This window comes from Zootoca vivipara, chromosome 5 (genome assembly GCF_965207765.1).
Source record: "Zootoca vivipara chromosome 5, rZooViv2.hap1.1, whole genome shotgun sequence".
In the NCBI taxonomy this organism is placed as follows: Eukaryota; Metazoa; Chordata; class Lepidosauria; order Squamata; family Lacertidae; genus Zootoca; species Zootoca vivipara.
This window is the reverse complement of record NC_142588.1, coordinates 66873375-66897377: the sequence shown is the minus strand read 5'-3', so window position 1 is coordinate 66897377 and position 24003 is coordinate 66873375. Positions and strand designations below refer to the sequence as shown.

The 24003-nt window shown below is 41.0% G+C and overlaps 1 protein-coding gene across 1 annotated transcript in view; it reads left to right on the top strand.

The window, feature by feature from the left end:
- Positions 1-24003, top strand: part of EPHA4 (EPH receptor A4) — a 161444-nt gene that overhangs the window by 101194 nt on the left and 36247 nt on the right. Inside the window, exons 6-8 of the mRNA XM_035132510.3 lie at positions 16367-16491; positions 17680-17839; positions 22079-22190. Of these exons, the coding sequence (XP_034988401.3) occupies positions 16367-16491; positions 17680-17839; positions 22079-22190 (397 nt within the window). The remainder of the gene's footprint in view (positions 1-16366; positions 16492-17679; positions 17840-22078; positions 22191-24003) is intronic.

The window sequence follows — 24003 nt, the reverse complement described above, 5'->3', positions numbered from 1 at the left end:
AAAGGGGAGAGGGGGGAAAATATCTTAATCACTATCAGACATTTATAGTGGTTTTTATGCCTCTCTCTTGAATACATTCCAAAGAGGGAAAATAGCAAACCAGGCCATATGTACATAGTTTATGCCTTTTGGCCATTATTAGTTCAGAACACTCCATATGGGGAAAAGTCCTGTGCAAAACACACACTGCTTTGTTTTTTGTCCTTAAAGCCTTTCACTTGGATATAATTATGTTCCATCATTGGCTATTGTTATAAGAATGATTTCAGAGGGGAGAGGAATGGACAGAGCAGAATTAAATGCACTTGACTATTTTATATTAAATTATATTGGTTTTATTCTTTATAGAGGGGGAAATAATGTCTGTTTTCACAGCATCCTGTTTTTTACATCCCTGACATACCCCTATGAGAAGAGATGGCAAGGACACAAATGCATATCAGTCTTTGTGAAAATTTACTACGCAATGTGGAATGTTTTCAGAGACAGCGTAGGTTGCATCCAATGTTAGTCACACTAAGAGCAGATCATAAAGTCCATAAGTTATAAAGAAATGATCCTTTAGTTAACGAAGCATGCTTTTTGTATTATCTATTCAGTTTATCACGTTATATACATAAGACAATTGCTTAACATGGCAATGAAAACCAGTCAACAAAAGACATAAGCATAATGTCTGAGGATGCATTTTAGATTTTTATTGGTCAACTTTGATGAAAAGAAATGCAAGTTTCTGGTCCTCATTGTTATTGAGATACTGGATTGCTTTCAGAGTATGAAAAACAATTCTCTCTTTAAATCTTTTATTGATTGATAGACATTTTTCTTCCTAAACACAATGCCTTTTTAGTCACTCAGATGCAGAAATCAGTTGGAACCTGATAGTCTGCATTAGTTGAACTAGAGATGGCCCTCCTGCTGATATAATTTGGGCTACCAGCATCTAACTTGATGAAGCTTGAATGGTGGCAGCAACTATTGAACATCGGCTGTTATATGGAAATCTTCCTTTGCTGAGCCTTAATAAGTGTGGACTTACCTCAATTAACAGATTATTTACTTTAAAAAAAAACACAACAATTATAAAGTGACAGTCCCAGTGAGAAAAGTATGTCATGCCCTAGATTGGTTAGAAATCTGGAGAAAGCTGATTTCTGTTGAAAACAATGGAACTTAAGTGTGTGTTTCCATTCATTTCAATGGGGCTTGGGTGTAACTAATTTCTCTAGGTTACACCCATTGTGTGGATTAATGCTGTTCCACTGCAAACGATAATTGCCTCTTTGCAATTGTCCACAGTCCCTTGCATTTATCCTCTGTGGTTCTCTGGCCTAAATGAGTTTCCCATCCGTAGCTCAGCGCTGAAAACGGATAGCTACATCTCAATTTTCTTGTGCGTCAAGATGCTGTATGCAAACCTGAATCCGTTTTTGTGTCCTGAATTGCCTCTCCTCTAATCTCTCAAGAAATCAGGGGTAAGGGAGTTGGGAAAAACCTTTGTGGGACAGCAGGGCTGACGAATTACCTTTAGAATTTCATAGTTGCTCTGCAGGGCATAGCTTCAGCAGCACACCGCCATCCTTCTCTCTCTCCTTGTGCTGCCACTGCTATGTTGAAAGTTTGAAAGGCTGCAATTATGCAAGCAGTGAGGAAGGGAGGACCAAAAGAAGTCCTCTGAAGGTTGGAATGGGCACAAAGAGATATGGCTTCAATGCCAAATGGAAGACATGTGATTTTCTCTTCAAAAAGAAAGTGTTTGTTAAGAGTGATGAGTAGCAAACGCCGTAAACTGCGAGACTCCGCAGGGTAGGCATTGTCTGGCATGTTTTGAGTCAAATACAGTCTGATCTTTACCCACTGCTGTAAATTGCTCACTTAGTCGACTTGCTTTCACATGTCACCAGCTTCCTTTAGGCATTAAGAGGATAAAATTTGCGGACGTGTCTGTTTCAATACGGAATGATACAGCCCTTGTAAATCAAGAGAGCTGTAAGAGGGGCATAAACATCTAGTTGGTGCATTTTATTGGAAGGGGAGAGAAAGCTCTTTTAAAGGCTTCAGCACTTGGAAAGCATTTTATTGACTGAGATGAGCTTTTAAAAAATAAAAATAAAAATCAAATCTATTCTATTTTGTCCTTCAGTCCCTTGCATCAAAGCAACATTCTTTCTGAGCATCTCCTTAGTTTCTAGAACCTGAAGATACTTCTTTCTCTCTGAGAGCCATTGCAGAATCTGGCCAACAAGCCCCAAAAGCCAGTAGTTAATCCACACAATCTATTTTACACCATCAGAGCTGGTGTCGACACATGGCACTCTTGGACAGCTGTGCTGCCTTAGGTGATTAGTTCTGCAGAGCTGCCATTTTAATGCCCCACAAAGCACTGGCATAGCCTTTCTTTGAGGCATTGTGGGAAATTAAAATGAAGGCTGCAAGCCTCTTCTGCCATCAGGTAAGCTCAAGGGCATAGGAAGGGGTCCGCTGCAGAGCACTTTCTTGGACAGGGGCTCAAATCTGCAGCTGGCCCTGAATACCAAGATGCTGAAATTGTGCAGCAGGAGGCTTGTGCATAGTGTGGATGCAGGATCCTCACGAATCCTTCCCTCTTCTGCTTTGTTTTAATTTCCATTTGGTTTTGCACTCATTTGCAGTTGAAGCTGCCAGTAACTTTTTAAAGTGATCAGAATGTCTCTGGAACTGAACTTGGGCTGTGAAATGGATGCTGTAGAAGTAAAAGCGGTTCTTATGATGTTTGGGGGATTTATCTCCACTTGAATATTATTATCATTATTTATAATTTTATATAGCGTCATCAATATACCATTGGGGTTTATGATGAACATTTCCCTGCCCCAGTCCACATTCTGATAATGGGTCCTATTACAGGTCTATGGGCAGTTAGGGACAAGAGGGTGTTCAAGAAAGCACAAGGCTTTTGGTGGTGTCATGGAACACAGTGCACCCGCTTTGAAATGAAGTGGACTTGAGTACACATATACAGGATTCAGCTGTGAGGGCATAAAGATAGATGGAATAAAGAAGGGAAGAAGTTTCAGCTGGAGGTGGGAAGCTGGAGATCTGGAAGACAGTTTAGGAGCTTAGACCATCTGTACCCCTCTAGATATTGTTGGCCTACAACTCACCCCTAACCATTGACCTTGCTGGCTGGGGCTGATGGGACAGTAGTAAGAATAGCTTTCTCCTCCTTGATCAAAGCACTTTGGTAGAGGGGTTTTTGAACAAAGGCAAAATGATTGAGTTGTGGCAAGGGAAGTCTACAGGGACAGCTGCAAAAAAGCATAAAGCATGAAAAGAAAACTATACAGTGAGAGATGCCAGAGCTTGATTGTTCTTCTGAGGGAACTCAGAGGAAGAGGACGATTTTCCCAATAATATATCTGAACAATTTTTCCTGATTATATATCTGCTGACCATTTGCTCTGGAGGAAGCTGCCTTCAATTCTTTTAGCAGAGGTGTGTCACTTTAGTTGTAAGTAATGGCTGCTTTGCCCTTACCCAGAACTAATTTAGAATATTTCAGTCTTGTTATTGTTAAAAGAGAGACAGAGAAAATTAGACTAAAATGAAACACTCAGAAATTGTCTCTCCAGTGTCTCATAATAGATAAACATACTGTTCTCTTGTAAGACAGAAAACACAAAGCCTGTGGTTTATTTATTTATTCAATTTATTAAACACATATTTTACCTTGTACCTCAGCCAACAAGGCTCCCAAAGTGGCTTCCTTGATTAGAACAATAACATATTATTAAGATCAGTTTTTGTGAACCTGGTGCCTTTTAGATATTTTGGACTACATATTTTGGACTACAATTCCCATCAGCCCCACGACATTGGGTCCATCTAGTTCAGTACTGTCTATGCCAGGGTTTCCCAAACTTGAGTCTCCAGATGGTTTTGGACTACAATTCCCATCATCCCTGACCACTAGTCCTGCTAGCTAAGAATGATGGGATTTGTCTGACAGCAGCTGGAGACACACATTTGGGGAACCCTGGTCTGCACTGACGGGCAGTTGCTTTCTAGAAACCATTCTGCATCACGTGCTGAAAATCAGCCTGGAGCAATCTGATCGCTGTGTTGAATTGACAATCGAACCTCAACCCTTTTCTGATCCTCATTATAATCAGCCCTGAGAAAATGAAATTCAAAAGAGCTCTAAAAATCACGGTGGAAATTATTTTACAATAACATTGACCCTTGCCCCACAACAGGAATCCCAGATCTTGCTGGCACCTTTCTCTTCTCATGCATTGCCATTCAGAATATCAAACAATGCAACTTTCCCCCCTGATTCAAAACAGAGTTGGAATCAAAAGGTGAATAAATGTTGGGTGAACCAAAATAAATGTGGAACTTGTAATTTAAGCTGCTGCTGACACCCTAAAGTAGGACTTTAATTTTGTGCTTGCACATTTCAAGGCTCAAAGACCCTTCTCCAGTTTCTGACTCTGCTTTCAACTGACCTCCTTTTATTTTTACAACCAGGCAGTGTGCAGAATGAAGTTCTCTCCCTCATCTGTGCTTCACGTGGTTTATAATTTGCTGCCACAGAAAGTACAGGTTTCAGATGAAGGAGAATGGACTCTATCCAATTACAGAGCCATTTACAGGTAAAAAGTTGTGGGTGGTAAACTGAAAGAGGCTTGAGCAACATTGCCTCCCACTCCCCTTCCGACCTTTCGCTCTTTATGGCAGCCCCTCAAGTAAAGAACAGGTTTGCAGTTCATTAGCCGGCCAGAATGGCATAGATTCGTTTGCAGCCCTCACCTCTTGTATAAGAGTTTTCAGGGCGAACAAAAGTATCCATAGCTTTCGGTCGTAACAAAGAGCACTCAAATTAACACCATCAAAACATTACATGGCACAACAGAAAAGGCTAACTGTATGCATTCTAGGAACCACATTGCTGAAGTTTATATTTAATCATATTACCAGCCATACACACACACCAGCTTTCTTTTCACACCTTGTATTTTTGTGGCGTTTATTCCAATGTCAGTTTCGTTTATCCAAGCTTAGATGTGGGCTTCAATGACTCCCTATAATTCTTTTTACTTATTTCCAGGGAATTATCATTAGTTATGATTTAGAAATGGCAGCAGATGAATGGGGACCATGTGCTTGCTATGTAAATAGCTTACCTCCTTCCTACTAAAAACACTTGTAAAAATATGGGGAAGTAAAACCATACATTACTACTCACCCATTTCTCCAGAAACCTGAACAGCTATAAAGGGGTGGTAATGCGGGGGAATTTTCATGGTGTGATACCCAACATTAGTCATAAGAGTACACTCACAAAAATACATGGACCAGGTATTTCATTTCAGTGGGTCTGTTCTGAGTATGTCTAACCTCAGCTTTTACCCATTGTCCACATAATATAGAGCAGGGATGGGGGAAACCTCAGGCTCAGGGGCCCAAGTGCAGCCCATCCGGACTCTCTCTGTGGCTCTCAGGACCCTCTCCAAGCCACACATCCTCTTAAACCATACTCCTTGCTAGCCCTGCTTTGCAGTGCCTGCAATTTGGCCTTGAACTCATTGCATAAAGCATTTTGCTTGCCTGCATGGGGTGTAGAAAGGGGTATGCGTAGAAACTAGTTTACTGTACAAAAATAAAATTCATATATATTGCTCCTCCTTTTCCCTTGCCTCCACCCCTGGACGGTTGCCCGGAAGACAATGTGGGCATCAGGATGAAGCACGTTTCCTAGTCCCTCTGTTGAAGTACCAAACAGTAACCTTCTAAGAGTTCACTGATGGCTTTAATTCAACTGAATTTGTTCTTGCAACATTTCCCTCTTGACATAGGCAACCAGCAAATAAAATGCATTCTGTTGAATGGGGTCATCCATTCACGTCTTTCTCCTCTACTTTTATTTATTTCTTCTTCTTCTTCTTTGGCGATTACTCGTAGCCGAGTAAGATTGTCTTCCATAAATACAGTTTTAACAATGAGTCTGTAAGTGACTGTGGAGGCCAATTCTGGATCCACGTGTCCTTCCACAGTGGGGACATTGCTTTCCGGGCAGGAGTTGATCACGGTGTAGATTTGCCAGGCGTGTCTTCCTCTTAGCACGTTTCTTCCTTGTGTCCTGAGATCGAGTGTCTTTAAAGCCCATGACACCTTTGGTAAAGGCTGTTCTCCAATTGGCACACTTGCAGGCCAATGTTTCCCAGTTGTCAGTGTTTATACTACATTTTTTAAAGATTTGCCTTGAGACAGTCTTTAAACCTCTTTTGCTGACCACCAGCATTATGCTTTCCATTTTAAATTTTGGAATAGAGTAGTTGCTTTGGAAGATGATCATCAGGCATCCGCACAACATGACCAGACCAACGAAGTCAACATTGGTGATTTTTGCTTCTTCCAGTACACTGATATTAGTTCGCCTGTCTTCCCAAGTGATGTGTAAAAATCTTCGGAGAAACGGTTGATGGAATCTTTTGAGGAGTTTTATTTATTTACCACTGTTGGATTCATCTTAAGGACCATTATGTATGCCATATAAATGCTAGCTATTCCTATCAACATTGCTTCCTTCTGTCAGTTCTTAACCTCCCAATGTAATAGTTGTGGGAAAGCAAGGACTTTGGGTTTCCTACCATGCTCTTCCACAGTTACGATTTAATGAGAGTACATCAGAAAGGAATAAAGAATTTTGAGAGAACTGTCCAGGAGACTTATGTAATTCAGAATTTAACCACCTAGAACAGTGAAAGAACTAGGGCATGATTCAATCCCACCCACTGCCCACTCCCTGCCCAAGCAAAGCCTTATATTTTGGTCCAAGAGAATGTCTCATCTTTGTGTACAATGGATTGGCAGTCGCTCCAGCTGTGAGAGATGCAGTTTAATGGTCTGCAGAGCTAATAAAATTTAAAATCCAGCAATCATTCTCTTTAACTGTAAATTGGAGGCGTGGATCTGCTACAGTTATCTTCTGTGTTTAATGGAGGTAGAATAAAATACTGCTGGCAAATCTGGATGACTCGAAAGCGATGCTGGCGTTAAAGCAAAAGCTGTGGCGTGCATGGTTAGACAAATAGCACCTTCTGATGTTTGCCCATAAGGCAAAGAGGTAAGTTTTTTAAATAGTATTTGGGTTACTGTTGATGTGCTAGACCTGCCGCTAATCATATTAGTTTGTTACGCATGTAGGAGCACTATACTACCTTATACTATACTATACACTAGGATCACTATACTACCTTACATCCAAATCTGAAATTTAGCAGTCCTAGTCTTTCCTTAAATACACTCTTACCAATTACAACATTGTGTAGCGTGTTTTCAACACTATGGCTACATTCACATGGCAGTTTATTCCATTTCCTTGATATTTACTTAAGTGTTGATTTCTGCATTATATTTGAGATTTCATGTGACTTAGAAGCCACTAATGAAATATAGCACATGCTTAGCATTTATTTCTGTGCTTTTTAGTCCAGAAAAAATCCATTTGCAGCCCCTTTAATCTGGAAAGTCACAGGAGTAAACTGGATAAATTTAGGGTGGTATACCGTCAATACAGGTTTTTCCTGCCGTTTTCAGAAGCACCTATGCTTCTGAAAATAGCAAAGTTGTCCAATGACATTCATTCTTGTGTCGTGCCACACCTACTGGTGTGAATGGAATTCAGCTCAGCATGCCACTATATAGCATGTCCAGCAGTGTGAAAAGAACATGAGAAAATGGATCAGAAGCACTACCATTACAATCAGGCAAACGACCACAATATTCCCCATGTCTGAATGAAACACATTCCCCCTGTGTTTGGCAGCTTAGCAAACCACTACAGAAAGTATGTCTAAATGAAGTAGGGTGGGTAATGCCTTCTTCATCAATATGCAACACTTGTGGCTTTGATATGAAATGCATGATGCACCTTAGAACGTGGACAGATGGCAATTTATGTAGTTCTCAGCAAAGCATTGACACAACTTGTGCTGGGATTCTTCTACTGCACTTTTGCCTCTTAAGAGGTTCAGATGTCCATGGCTGCTTCCCATTCCAGTTTCTGAAGTTCTTTCTCCTCATCCTAAGGTTATTTATTATCCCATGCCTTTCAAATTAGTGTAGGCTGCACAATTTATCAAAGCTGGCGTTCTATTTATGGTGGATCAAGTTCTGCTCTTTGTTACAACTGCATGGGGCCCAGCAGTCCCCCAGCTTCCCAGGTTAGAGAGCCACTGGCTAATTCCAAATTGAACAAATTGCTTATAGCATTTCTTCAAATGTTTTGCAGTGCTAACTCCAGCCACCCGTGTTATGTTAATCACTGTCATTCAAGCGTTTGGGAATGTTTCTTTTCTTTTGCTTCTTCTTTTTTTTGTAAGTGGCTGAAACATTCAGACAGATTTTTATAAATTACCTTCTTACTGAAAGACTTGTTTTCCTGTTTGTTTAAAACTGGCATTCATACATACAGGAAACATACACATTGCTTCCTGCCATGTTTCTGTTGGCAAGTATTAAGTTATCTTTGTCAGGACGTGCCAACAGGCTTTCTTAGCAAGCAAGCAGAAATAAAACAAGTAGTCCTCAGACTAAACAGATGCCTCGCTTGAGTGGTACTGCATGGCCCCCGCCTCATCAAGAGCTTCCTTCCTAAACAAAACAAGGAGGATTTGCCAATCTCTGCTTCGTAACTTTGTAGTGGTCAAATAAAATCTACGGGCATGATCCAGTCATAGTTAAAGCTCTTAGACTATGCACACTTGACATGGAAAAAGTTCCATTGGACGCAGTTGCAGCTTAACTTTTGAATAAGTATGCCTTGAACTGGCCTGGACGTCTCATTGATTTCCGTGAAAGAAATTTACACATTTGTTCTCACACATGTGTTCTACTCTTTCACTGAGATCAAGGGAGTAAACCTTTTGCTGGATATTGCAGCTGCCAAAGTTCCAGATTTTGAAGATACTTCATGTTGGCATGATGATCTGAATTTTGCCTTTCAAGAAATGATTTTGGAGGCGGAGGAGCAGAATGATAAAAGTTTTGTCATTATACTTTTACAGAGTAAGGTAGTGTTTAAACTTTAAAACCACTATAGTCCTCAACTGCAGCTTGCATTTTAAACTCTCTTAGTTATAAGAAACGTCTGTACAGAGCAGCGGCACTGGGAAATGGGATATTTAATTGCTTCCTATGTTCTTGTGCTTCACTGTAGCTCTGCAATTGGCCGTACTGTCTTTTCCCATGGCCAGTGCACACCCAGTTTGCTCTGTGACTATGTCCATACCTGAAAATGAAGAACATACCCTCAATAAACTTGGAAGTCATAAGAGTTTTGCTGAATGCAAAAGCTCCAGCACCAAGCTGACTTGCAAATATTATTTTTAAATATTACTGAGAAAGGAGTATTTATCCTAGTTTAGTGTATCTGCTTTCTTTAAAGTAATTAATAATGAAGCAGGCTTTTAGCATCCCTCAAACAAGGTAAAACTCTTAATCACAGTAGTATCATTACTGCTTTCAAGCATTTAATTTTGATCCTTGACAACATGTTGAAGCCATCAAGCATGGTTATGTTCCCCTTAAGGGTGAAAGAATATTTGAAGAAATTGAATTAATTGATGTGAAATATATATACTGTATATATAATCTGCACTAACCCACTTTTAGTTGTGCACAAAGATTACTGTGTAGTGCTATCCAGATCTTCAGGATTCTCATTTTCATTGGTTTCCTGCAGACCAAAGACTTTTCACTTGGTTGATTTCTTCTTGTTACTTTTTTCTAATCTGAGTCAGTCATGAAATAGTGTCACCTGAACTCTACCATATTTAGCAAGTGCCAAAGGCCTGCTGCAATAACTCAGCGTTTCCTAGCCCAAGGAAATTGCTTTATTATGCTGTTTGGGCAAGGTTTTGTTCCAAGTCTGCTGTCCTATTCTTTGTTTGTAGGCCACAAGCACGGAACAGCAGTAATAAAACTACTGGTAGGTGTTTAATGGTAGAGTACTGAGGAAGTAGATAAAAGAAAATTGCTCCATTCACAACAGTAGGGAGCAAGTCTTTTTGAGGGGCAGAATAGTGAACTACTGAGTTAGGGCCTGCTGAAAGTTACACAGCCATTTACTCAGGGACAGTTTCCTCTTTATTCCACTCCCAGAGCATACCAAATTCACCAAGAAACATGTTATCTGCATGAACTAACATACAATGGATAACATACCATCTATAGAATAAATATATAAGCTGCATATCTCCGATAATAAGTATATAAGATGCATATCCCTGGTTGGCAACTAGCTTTCATGAATGCACACTTACAGCATAAAAAGCATGGAAGGGAATAGTTTTCACTTTCCTTTAATCCAAGGTCGCCAAGGTTTGTACAACAATCCCATGAGGTAGATAAGTTGAGACACAGTGACTGGCCCCGGGTCATCTGATGAGCTTCGTTCATGCATGGAGATTTAAACATTTGTCTAAATACTCTAGCAACTATCCTACACTGATTCTGTACACAACAGCTGCTTTATATTGGTGCAACAATTAGGGGACTCTTAGCACCTATTTTGTTGAGCTTTAGGTCCTGACCAAAAACAGCAAGTTCTGCTTCTGTTGAGAAGGATGGGTAGACGAGCGATGCCCTAGCTGTCACTCCTCCACCCTTTTCTATCAGTATTTTTAACACAGGTATGAAACTTTGGGTCATAGATTTCAGCAGATCACTTCAGCGTCTGTTGTACGGTGATACTTTCTGTTTCCAAATATGTGTGACTGGGAAAAAATGAAAGGAAGACACCTCCCTCCCCCCTTCAAGAAAGAACATCCACCTAAATATAGATGGACTCAGAGCTGTTGAAAAATTATTTATGAAAGAATGATTCAGCTGCTCTTGAAGACTCACTCATTAACGAAGGCATTCGGCTTTCTGGTTGGACTGTCACTAATCTGCTTTTACTGTAGACGGTGGCGGTGATTTATCTTTATTTCCTTCCTTGACTTTTGATGCCACTGCAGAGGGGGGTTGGGTAGAAAAGAAAAGAAGAACTTATCCTTGAAAAAAGTCTCCTTTGACTTAAAGGTTTTACATGGATATCAAGCCAGGACAGTTGCTTCTGACTGTATTGGGTACCTTCTATAAATAACTTGATAGCACCCCTTTGAACGAAACCTCCCTGTTTCTGTTATTCAGTATATCTTCATGCACATGAGACTCTGGGTGAGGAACAAACAGACAGATGGGTAGACGTGTTGAGGGAGGCAGGAGCAGAGCTCCAGAGTCATTTCTAACAGAGATGCCAAACTGTCAAGCAGTAGATCAAGAAGCAGTCTTCCTGACAGACGCAATTCAGCCCAGAGAGTTCCTTTGTGACTATATGTGTGGTGCCTGCTGCTCCGTTTTCCTCCCATCAGATCTGTCTGATATGGTCAAGTAGTTTTGAAGCTTTTGTGTCCGGTTTTCTTTTTGCTGTTGCTGTTTCATGTGACATTTATTTATTTAGTTATTTAAAATGATTCTCAAGGAGGTCCTTTTTAAAAATATTAAGATGTTGAATGATAGCTATATTTCCCCCCCCCATAAGATGTGGCTATATCTTTTTTGGGGGGGGGGGTTTCTGGGATGGAATTATGATTTCACTCTACACTTGAACTTAGCCAAAAGGCCGAGAAGCGCAAAAAAACAAAACAAAAACATTGAAATAATATTTTGAATTGAACAATAAACAAAGTTAGTGATGTAAGAATAATATGGGATGCTACTGAGGCGGTTATTAGGGGATATTTTATAAAACAAAATGTGATACCAGTTATTAATAGATAAAAAGGAGAGACGAGGTTTTGTGCTGCCAGATTTGGAATTATACCATGCGGCTGCAGGATTGGTTTAGATAAAAGAATGGATTATACTAAAAGATACTGATGTGCTAGACCTCGAAGGCCATGATAATCGGTACGGATGGCACGCCTATTTAATATATGGAAAAGTGAAGGTCCATAGGGTTTTTTTGAGTCACGTGATAAGAAAATCACTATACAAGATATGGATTAAATATAAAGGATTACTAGAACTGAAGATACCCCTATGGACATCACCTACAGAAACTATGGCAGATATATATATATATATATATATATATATATATATATATATATATATATATTAAAGGAGAGTGGCCTACGTACTGATTAATTTTTGAAGTAGATAAAGACAAACCAACTCTGCAAAAATATGATGAAATTAAAAGTCACCTATCGGACTGGTTACAATATTTCCAGTTAACTCAAAGATTGGCCATAGACATAAAAGAAGGAATTGCAAAAGAAACATCCAAATTCGATAGAGAATTAATCTTTCATAAAGGAAAACATATTTCATGAATTTATGATTACCTTCTAGAATGGGAAGTAAAAGAGGAACAAGTTAAAGCAGATATGGTAAGATGGGAGCAGGATTTTGGATACAACATATATATGGAACAATGGGAAAGATTGTGGAGGGTAGATATTAAATTTACAGCATGCTATAACCTAAGGGAAAACACCATGAAGATGTTATATAGATGGCACCACACCTCTCTAAAACTTGCTAAGTTGCATAAAGGAAGGTCACCAACTTGTTGGAGATGTAAAAAGGATTTCGGGTCATATTGCTACATGTGGTGGACTTCTGCAGTTATTGGTGAATACTGGAATAATATCTACAACGGATTTAAGAAACTATTTAAACTTACCTTTAAAAAACCCCAGAGATCTTTCTTCTAGGTATACTACCATTAGAAATTAAAACATATATAAGATCAGTGTTCATGTAATTACAATTACAGCAGCAAGAATTCTTGTGGCGAGAAACTGGAAAAGTGAAATATTACCAACGATAACAGATTGGCAGATACTTATGATAAAATATTTACAACTAGCAAAACTGACAGGAAGAGTTAGAGGAGTCTTACCGTAAATCAGAAAATAAATGGAGAATGGAGAATATTTAAGGATTATTTAAGATTATATTGTACTAATCCTACCATATTAGCAGAACTTGAATGATTCCTGTAAGTGAAAATAGGTAACAAATATTTTTTGACTAGATGGAAATGATATAAAAGAATATAAAACTGTGCAAAAAATAACGACAGTACAAACAGTATAATGAGGACGATTGGAAGTTTTATATCCGGAACTTTTATTTAAGTGTTATTCAAGAAGGTATTGTTCATTTTTGTACATAGCTTTTTCTTTCTTTCTTTTTTGGCTTTTTCTTACTTTACTTTTTTCATTTCTGTTGTAATGATTTTGTATACTCTTCCACATGTTTGCATTTTAAATTAATAAAGAATTTTTTATTTTTTTAAAAAAAGGAATTATGATTTCACTCTGAAAGGTCTTCATCCTGCAGTTGTTGTTGTTGGTTCCTATTGTTTTGAAACACCTGCATATTTCTAGGGTTTTAGGGACAAAGGAGAGAATATATTCAGTTTTGGAAGCTGCCTAATCTCTGTCTCTACAGAACAGCTTTTTGCAGATAAGATTTTTTGAAAAATTTCCCTGAATGCCCCCTTTTCTTCCCCAGAGACCCTCATCATTTGTACCAGTGCTTGTCAGTTGTGGCAGGACTTGATAACAGCTGGCTAGAGATGTGACCACACAGTAACAGAACAGCAAAGAGTGGGCAGCCTGGATCGTAAATCTTCAGGAAGTCCATTCCTCCAACAGAACTACGAATCTGTTAATGTCATTGTCAAAGGGGAAAGGCATTGTCCCCTGGCCTGTTAAACATCTCATGTCCGGGCACCAATGATGCCGTACAGTAAACAACCAGGAACATCTATTGAGATGTTTCTCATTTATCCCATTGTTTGTTTTATCTTAGCTCTCCGTATTGCGTTCAAAAATATAATTCTAAAGAAGCGTGGACTTTTATCCATTTTATAATACTAGTTGAATTGTCAAAAAAAGCCTATTGGCCTTTTTTATTTTTTGCTCCCCAGTGAAATCATGTTGTTGTTGTTTAGTCGTTTAGTCGTGTCCGACTCTTCGTGACCCCATGGACCATAGCACGCCAGGCACTCCTGTCTTGCACTGCCTACCGCAGTTTGGTCAAAATCATGTTCGTAGCTTCGAGAACACTGTCCAACCATCTCGTCCTCTGTCGTCCCCTTCTCCTAGTGCCCTCAATCTTTCCCAACATCAGGGTCTTTTCCAAGGATTCTTCTCTTCTCATGAGGTGGCCAAAGTGAAATCATACTTTACTCAAATCAAGTTATCTCTAGTTATTGGCTGTGTTGCAGAGTCCCAGTGCCCATGGAGCTTCCTTTCCCCCATTCTCACTTGCACCTCTTTATGTAGCTGGCAATGACGAATGCATGCTTGTGTGGACAATTCCTTTTGTTTAGATTGCTAGCAGCTTATTGCATGACTGAGTTTGATACCTACCTACCTGATCTTGCGGACTAGGAAAAACTATGTGCTTACTTATCTAATAACAAATAAAAGCAAAAGGTTGTATCCAACTAAGTTCTACTCAGCGTAAACCTATTTAAATTAATAAATCTAAGTTAGTCATGCTCCTTAACTTAAGTGAGTCGGCGCTGAGTAGGGTTAGCATTGGAACCAACCCGAAGTTGTATGTTCATCAGCAAGCCTAGCGAAGGGTCAAGTGTGAAAACAATAAAAATGAGAGAACATTCATGGGAGACCAGAAGGTCACGCAGCCAAATCCTAAAAGCAAGAATGGATAAAATCTGCTAGAGTTTCTAGCCTATTCTGTGATCATTTGCATTCAGATTCACAATTCTACATTGTGAGTCTTCTTTGAAAGTTTTCATGTGTCCTAGTGAAGCAAGAGGGGTATACGGTAGTTTATTAGTCAGATATCTGCTTTCAATCTCTGTAGTTCCAATTAAGACTGGGGGTGTTGAGAAACGCCAAGGCCGACACTTCTCCCCCAATGCAGCGCTGTCCAGAATGAAATTCCCAAGTTGGGGGGGGGGGAGAGAATCTGTGATTTTGATCTGTTTCTAGTCAGAGTAGACTGTACTTGGCTAGATGGTCCCATGGCTTGACTTGGTATAAAGCAGCTTTAGATGTTCAAATAAAAGTTCTGTGTTAGGCCATAGAGCCATTGACCTCCAGGAATATGGTAGTATATAGGCTCTAGCTCAGTTGGTTAGAGAATGGTGCTGACAATGCCAAGGTTGCAAGTTTAATCTGCATCCAGGACAGCTGCATATTCCTACATTGCAGAACCTTGGACTAGATGATCCTCAGGGTCCCTTCCAACTCTACAATTCTATAGTATGAAAATGCCCTCTCGCCAACCACCTGATCTCAGTTAATGGTGGCTACCTGAGAAGGACCTCATTGGAAGACTGTAACACACAGGAAGGTTAAAATGGGAGGACAAAGTCCTCTGGGCCCTGCCCTGCTCCCAACATCATGTAAAGTTTTGCAGGCCCAGAGGATACCTTTTCCCATACCTTTCCAGGTGTTAGAGGTTCCCGTTGAGGTCCTTTTCAGGTCCCACTATCCAAGAGTTTTCTCAGTCGCAACTCCTGCTTGCTTCTTGACACTTTTTCAAATTGCCTGAAAGCGACAGGAAGGTTCATGGAGAGGGAGGGGAATAGGATGGTTTGCAGTGTGTGTGTGTGTGTGTGTGTGTGTGAGAGAGAGAGAGAGAGAGAGAGAGAGAGAGAGAGAGAGAGACAGAGAGAGAGAGAGAAGAGAGAGAGAGAAGAGAGAGAGAGAAGAGAGAGAGAGAGATATTAAATTGATCAAATTAGGATTGGTCCAGGTTCTGGATGGGGCCTGAGTCCAATCCTAAATTAATCTGGAAGAACTAATCCAATAAATTTGGTGGCCAATCCTTCTTCTTTGGACTCTACCTCACTAATTATTGTTGCTTAGTTTTTATGTAACATGGTAGCTTAAACTTTATTGTATGTAGCCAGAGATGCTTCTTGCTGGTTTCAGTGTGGTACAAATGTACCAGCAGACCTGATGAATGCATGCATGCTACTGATGTCATCAAAGAACATCTCATTACTGTGCCTTGTCAGAGTAGCTTGAAAGACCTCATCAGGGGTCTGAGTTCTTAAAGAATGAAAGGTGGGCACAGAGCCATCAGACCAATGTGATGGGAAAGGAGGAGGCTCCTCACAGGCCCACAGGCTATAAAGTACAATTTACTGCATGGACAGTGTTTTAATAGTCTTCCCGTGGAGCCAACATGCCTAAGGCTAGGCCTGTGTTGAGTTCCTTTGGTGAGTGTGTCCAAGAGATCTTATATTGCATTTGTGCAAAAGACAAAACAGCCAGCATCCTCCAATACTTAGGGCTCTTCTGGGAGCCATTGTATAACATTTCCCTCCTTTCTCTCTTGGCAGCTCCGTCTCAAATTGCTTTGATCCAAGCTAAAGAAATAACGAGGCACAGTGTGGCACTGGCTTGGCTGGAACCTGACAGGCCGAATGGAGTCATCTTGGAATATGAAGTCAAATATTATGAAAAGGTATTAATTCATCCTGGAGAGATGACTTTTTCTTCCATTATGTTGGCTGCCAGGGCCCAAATAGTTTACCTTTGTCATTGTGTAAATGGTCATTATCAGCAACAAGTTTGTTTGCCTATAAAATCATATCCAGTCTGACATTTCATACATTTTAGCAGTTGTACTGAATAACATATTGCACTCGCTCCCCCCTTTGCTCTGTAGTACTGGTGTCATTTTGTATTTTCTCTCACCGTAGGAACTATCTGATTCCAGTGGGGCTATTTATAATGAGAATCAATAGAGCAGAGAAGTAGTGCAACATTAGCCTTACAACAGAGACGGATGTGTAATAATGAAGTATATAGCACAGTAATAATAATGAGCTCTGTATGAGCTGATAGCTTTTGCCCAGAATGATGGTGGCGGTTTGATAGATTTTAATAGAAAATAAAGGAAAGGAAATTACTTTCTTCACCTCCTTCAAGTTATATGGAGACATTTCTACAAATAATTTGTTCCTCCCCCAGTTCAGATCTATGGAAAGAGCTATTTCCTCTCAAGGTTCTCTGCAAAATGAACAATTACTTTCTCTCTCTCTATCTCCCTCTCCCCCACCCCCTTCACCTTATTTGCTTTTCTAATAATGCCCAAAATGAGTTGTAGATTTTTATTGGAACAAGATTATAGCATTTTTTTCTGACACATTTTCCAAACAGAAAAAAAAAAAACCAACCAGAATCCACTTTTAAGGAAAGGAGGAAGGGGAGTGAAGAGTGCTTGGCAGGCATTTCTCACAGTTCTAAACTGAAAGGGGTGGAAAAGAAAGAATTGTGCATGGGCAATAAAGTTCTATTTGTTCATCAGAAGGATTGTGATCACAATCTGGGATGTATTTTTTCAAGAACATATTCCCTTGCCTTAAAAAAACAAAACACCAAACCAAACCAGTGATTAACTGACTGTATCAGTTAATCACTCCTTGATCACTCCTTTGACTTCCTAGCCAAAGAAGAATGATAAAATGTACAAGTCTGCCAATCTCTCATATTACTGAAGATAACAAAAAAAGAGAAAAGTTTCCAGTGCTCCTTTGAAAATTCAGTGCCTGTTAGTAACATCCTTATCACAGATTCGGCAACTGGTAAAGTTCCAGAGTTCACAGAGCACTGTTTATTTGCTCTTCTTTCTGTCTTTTTCCCTTGTTAGGACCAAAATGAACGCAGCTATCGCATTGTGAAAACGGCTGCCAGAAACACTGATATCAAGGGCCTGAATCCGTTGACTTCATACGTCTTCCATGTGAGAGCAAGGACAGCAGCAGGCTATGGAGACTTCAGTGGGCCCTTTGAGTTCACAACCAACACTGGTAGGTAATAATAACACATCTCTCACTGGTATAATCCTGGGCATCCTTTCTCCTCCTGTCACCATTTTGAAACAGAGCTGCATTTAACTTAATTGAATACAAATGAATGGGTTTCTTGTTGGTTCAGAATCTCTTTGAAGTGCTTGGCCTTGATCAGGCATCTAAACGTCCCAGATCACAGACTTTTATTTCCATGGCTTCTTCTCAGGTTGGAAATGGATGAAATTGCCCCCCAAAAGAGATGCAAAAGAATCCTGTCTACCCAGGCTTAAAAAACACTCACCCTTAGGTCATACTGTGTTATGATTTAGAGGAGTGGGGTAGGGTTTGTCCTTTTTATAGTTATTGTTAGATGTTTTAAATGTGTTATTTATTCTGTGTATTTGGTTTTAACTGGTTAGCAAGGTGTTTGGTATTTTATATATTTTGTCACGTTTTCATAGAAAGAATTGACTAAGTACCATCATCATCATCATGCAAATACTATGATAGGGATAAAGCAGGTCCTGCTAAGTAGCAAAATCCTCACAACATCCTTAGACTCTAATAGATCAAAGTTTTCCTTTGCCAGTCTCTTCCATTAATACCTAGAAAATGCAGGACATCCTGTCTCCCTTCTGTAAGTCTCCCCGCTTCTGCAAGCAGCTGCCAGTCAAGTGATGTCCTGGCTCCCCAGTGTAGATGCCTCACTCAGACCCTTGGGTTGATTATTACCAAAGGCTTTATTCCAAAATTCAGGTTACAGGTACACAGGCCAGGCGTTCAAAACAGTGCTGTAAGATACAATGTCTCGACCGTTGACTCTCCCTTTGAAGAAGCAGGCACAGTCATTTGTGTGGATGTCTTGCCAAGGAACAGAGCTGGGCACTCCTGCAAGTAGACCGAGCGTGGCTGATAGTGCATCCTTGAAGATGGAGTCGGGGTTGGCGCAAGTGGCTCACTAACCCTAGGCTCATATGCCTTCCCTGGGATGGGAAGTGCTTTGCTAGCTGAAGGCAGGGTGGAGACTGGACTGTATGGCTCCCCATCTTCAACACGTGGGACATCTGATGCCACTGGGACAGGGCTTTCTCCCAACAAACCACTCACCCCCACCCCCACATCCAGATCAACACACTCATGAGCACAACTTGCCCCTGCTCTCCTCATTCCACCTTCCTCTCTGACCAGCCCTGCCCAAAAGTCTCCACAGGGCTCTTGACAAGGGATGTGTAGTGTGGTGAGATCATGTCACTACTAGACGTTAACAGGAGAGAAGGTCGCACGAGAGACCTTTTCTGCGGCAATCATGCATTCCCTCTAGCTGTAGAGCATATCCATTTTCATTCTGCACTTGTGAGCAGTACAGCAAGTGTTCATTCATCTCTATTTGGAAGTGTTGTGTTCATTTGGATTGTGTTCATGCATCTATATTTGGAAGTGTTCAAGAACCAGGACTTTGAAACACATGTTCATAGGATCCAGGGAGTGATTGCAGAAAATCACATTGTGGATGAAATAAAGCAGTTACGTAAATCCGCCCACAGCAAACATGGTATTTGCTAGCATTTGCACATCCTGTGCGTTTGATGCAAGCTGTTTTCAACATTTTAATGAGGAAGTCTTAATAAGGAACGATAGAACGATACATTGTGTATTACTCTGCAGCAAGATCTCCCATTGATTCATGGGAGGGATTTAATGGCTTGGCTTCCTTTAATGCTAACTTGAGTTCTGTGCACAAATTTTGAGGGCATCTTAAGTGGCAAAGAATAAATTCCTTAAAATAATTATTGGTTCTCTCGGGATAAGCATGTTATACATGGATACGTGCTAGGGAGGAATATTGTGTGCTCCCATTATACTTTTACAAACAACCACAAGTGGCAACCCTACCTTTAGGCGCCTCAGTTTGAGCCTGGCACAGCAGAGAAAGGGTGGCTTAGCTCTCTGGAAGGGCTGACTATGCTGCCCTCCAGCTAGTCCTTCTTCTTTGCCAATCACCCTCATGCCAGTTCACTTGGGGTGGGGAATATTGGAGGCAGGCATCAGTGGAAACTTTTCTCCTCAGGCTTCCTCTAGCAGAAAAGTCCAGAAAGAGGCATTTTCTTTGCCCTCCCTGCATACCCACCCTTCCTATCTGTGCTTGATTCCATCCATTCTCGTTTAATTCTTGTCATTCTTGTATTTTGACCTTGCTATGGGATTGGGCTGTCTGCTGATGGAATACATTTTATCTCGCTCCCATATTATTTTGGGCCTTTGTCATGGTAAGGCTCTGTTTTGTGTCTGCTTAGAACTAGTGGTTAGCTCTTCAGTTGAAGCCTCAAAAATAAAGTGTTGGTCAGGAACCTTAGTAAGTACAGTGGTACCTCGAGTTAAGAACTTAATTTGTTCCGGAGGTCCATTTTTAACCTGAAACTGTTCTTAACCTGAAGTACCACTTTAGCTAATGGGGCCTCCCGCTGCTGCCGCGCCACTGCTGTGCAATTTCTGTTCTCATTCTGAAGCAAAGTTCTTAACCTGAGGTACTATTTCTGGGTTAGCGGAGTTTGTAACCTGAAGCATCTGTAACCTGAAGCGTCTGTAACCCAAGGTACTACTGTAGGTTGATTTCCTACAAACCTTCTTCATTATGAGCTTAAGTGATTCAATATTGTGTATAGCCAATCTCTACAACAGCACAGTCCAATACGTGGCTGCCCCGCAGATCGCATGTGGCCCTCAAGGCCTTTTTCGGTGACCCTCAAAACCTTTGTCACACACCCTAGCCATGGGCATAGGCAGGGAGGAGGAGCTGCCCTCCCAAATCAATAAAAATAACTGAGGTTCTGTCCTCCCCCCAAAAAAATCCTGTCTACACCCATGATCCCAGCTCTCATGCTGCCTTCCCAAAGTCAGGCAAGTGAGGTGTTGGGCTTTGTGAAGGAGGCATGAGGGCTCTTGACTGGGTCCTAGAGTCCTCCCAGCTCCTTTCCAAAGCTTAGTTAGCACTTTCCCAACTTGAAGAAGAAGGTGGGAGGGCTCTAGGATCCTGCCAGAGCCTCGGGCCCCCTTCCCAGAAACCTGAGCCTCACTTCTCTGGCTTGGGGAAGACAGCATGATGGCTGTGTGACGGTCAAATTTTGGCTTAGCTCCTGCCCTCCACATGCAAAAAGGCTTTGTGTGGTCTATGGGTTCCGTGTTGAAGTATTCTGGTGGCCTACTTGGTTGGACTGCCCTGCTCTACAGGGATTGTTTTCTGCAGGATTAATCCAAGTTGTCCATAGCCACAAGACATTCCATCCTGCCTGAGCTATTCATGAGTTGTGCTGATCAGTGCATAGCTCAGTGGTAGAGCACATGTTCCCCTTCCAAAAGTCTCCATGTTCAATTACTAGCTCTCCACTTAAAAGAAAGACCTCAGCCTGAGACTGGCTAACAGGGAAGGCAATATTGTGTTGGATAGACCAGTAACCCCAGTTGATATGGTGGCTTTGTGCATTCATGTATTTCCTGCTCTAGGTGTCCCTCTTGGCAATCAGGCTGCCAATAACAACTGCCAAACACATATTTTCCCATCAAATACAAAAGTTCTCATTTGATAAAACTGGCTTGCACTACACCTAACTGGTGGTCTCATTCTTCAGTCCCTTGGTCTCCCCACTTTGGAAGTAAAATGTACAGCTATTTGTACATTCTGTCTGCATTCAACAGACGTAAAAAGCATGATGGCTTCTTGAGATAGCAGGCGGCAAAGGATATTTAATTTCCATTGCACAGAGAAACGTTAATCAGTTCAGGTTGTGCCTATTGGTGTTAACATCCCTCAGGCAGCGCACATGAAAACGGGCCGTGCTCTAGCCCGCTTTAAGACAGTCGAAAACATCTTGTTCTGTTTGAGTCTGCCTCTTGCTCATAGTCAAGGAATGAGCATCTGGTCCATTTTAAATCAAATAAAATGGGAAGCAGCTCAGTGGGCGCTAAATCAGCCATTATACTCTCAGGGTAGACATGAAGGGGAGAAAGAGGGGAGTCCTTATTCTTGATGAGTTTTCCCCCCCAAAACCATTATTGAGCATAATGCCTTTTGCTAATTAAGGCCCTCCTGGAAAATTATGGCAAATGAATAGCTAATGAAAAGGCCCAAGAGTGGCTTTGAGTGGTGCATTGAACTGCGTCTGTCTGCCCATCAGCTGCAGAACCAAGCACTCTTCCCTGTGTTCTTCCTGCCTGTAACATAACTACAGAATGTTAACAGATATCCTTTTCTCTTTCTAGTCCCCTCTCCCATCATTGGCGAAGGTACCAACCCCACAGTCCTTCTGGTCTCCGTGGCCGGCAGTGTTGTCCTTGTGGTCATTCTCATTGCTGCCTTTGTCATCAGCAGGAGGTAAGAACTTAAGCTCCCCTTCTTTCCCCCACCCCTTCTCTTTCATGAGGCAGCTTTTTGTCTCTCCCCCAAACAAAGCTAAATTCTTTGATTAGCATCATAAACAGTGCATTTGCATCACAAGCCCTCTCCTGTGTTGCTTTGATCTTCTCAACATCGGCTACCAAAGCAGCATGCAGTGTAATGGTAATAGTTCCAGAGTTATTTGCCCTTCAAATGCAAAACCAATCCTAGGGATAGGGTGGTGGTAGTGGGAGGTTTTAAGATGCAAGCCAACAACATGAGATCTAAAGAGAGACTGTAATTTGATGTAGGGTTTTAATGAATGCATCATTCTGGGCTGACAGCATTTTATAGGAGAAGTGCCAGTGCAATGGGGATGGGGGGGGGGGAGAAACGGAACAACCCCCACTGCATCTGAGCTTATACAGAGAGAGAAAAGATGCCGCCTTGATTTTCTGATGGCTTCCTCATTTGGCCACATCAGTAGTTGTTGCCTCTGCTGAACAAAAAGGAAGGTGCACTTCAACACTAAATTCCACAGTTTTGTATGCCAGGCAGGTTAGACAACGCTTTTTTTTCCCATCACCAGGCTCACAAAGACAGGAAAGCAATTATTTCAGCTTCTAGAAGTGTAAATACATTTATGGGTTTGACTTTTTAAAAAAACAGTCTGCTCTGTAGTATTTTCCTGGGCTAGCCTGAGGTGGGGATGGGAAGGCAGAGTAAAGAAAAGGAAGTTATTAAGACCACATAGTCCCTGGAATATAAGGTTAAATAAAGAGAATATTGCTTTTCCCACCCTCAAATGCTTACAATTAGCATGGTGGGTTTTTTTTGGAAAAGGTGATTAAGATGATGGGGAAGTAGTTCTCTTTCTTTTGCCAATCAAGAAAAGGATATAAAAAATGGATGGGAGAGGATCTCTTCACAAATGCCCTGCAAGATGGGCTAGTAACAGAGTTCAGGTTCAGAATCAGTGTAGCTCTGAATATCAGTTGCTTGGACTTGAACAATGGGATAGGGGTATCATCTTTGCGGCCTCTTTCTGAACTTCCCAGAAGCCCCTGGCTGACCACTATAAATAAGACTGTGGACTAGATGAATATTTAGTCTGATCCAGCAAGGCTGTTTTTATGTTCCTGTACTCTATAAATAAGATCAGGTTCCTTATGATTCACTTTCTTACTGCAAATTGTTTTCTCCTTAAAAAAAAAAAGCACACACCGTTAAATCCGTGGGGTTATAATATCTGATAAGTAGTTGTTCGCCGTAATGGATTTCAGTGGGTGGTTCGCCTGGTTCACCAGAATCCATGCTGACAGGAGGAAAAGTACCTACGAAAATGCATTGCAGAGAGATAGGTTTATTAAAAGCCATTGCTACAGAAAATAGCATCACTGAGCCTGATGACTTGAAACCCCCTCTGCTTTTATTGATCACTTTATTATTTAAGGCAGGATTGATAGTGAGATGCATTGGATTTCTAATTACGAGTTGCCACCTTGGAGAATTCTGCCTGCCGAGAGTCTCGCTGAGATTATTCCTTTACCAGCTTCCCCATTTTTATTTTTTTATAAAATGCCACTTCCCAAGGCTGATAAACAGTGCCTGGTGATTGGTCCTCAATGGATCACTTTTTAGAAAATGAAACGTCAACCCCTTGCCCTCCTATTGATTCTCTTTAGTAGTGGCCATAAAGCTGTCAAAGGAAAGGCTGTTGGGAGCCAGGTAGCTGACAGACTTGCTGGAGGAGCTGATGTGTTTGCCGCCAGCGCTTATTTCACCCTCAAGCCGCCTCCTTAGTTATCTC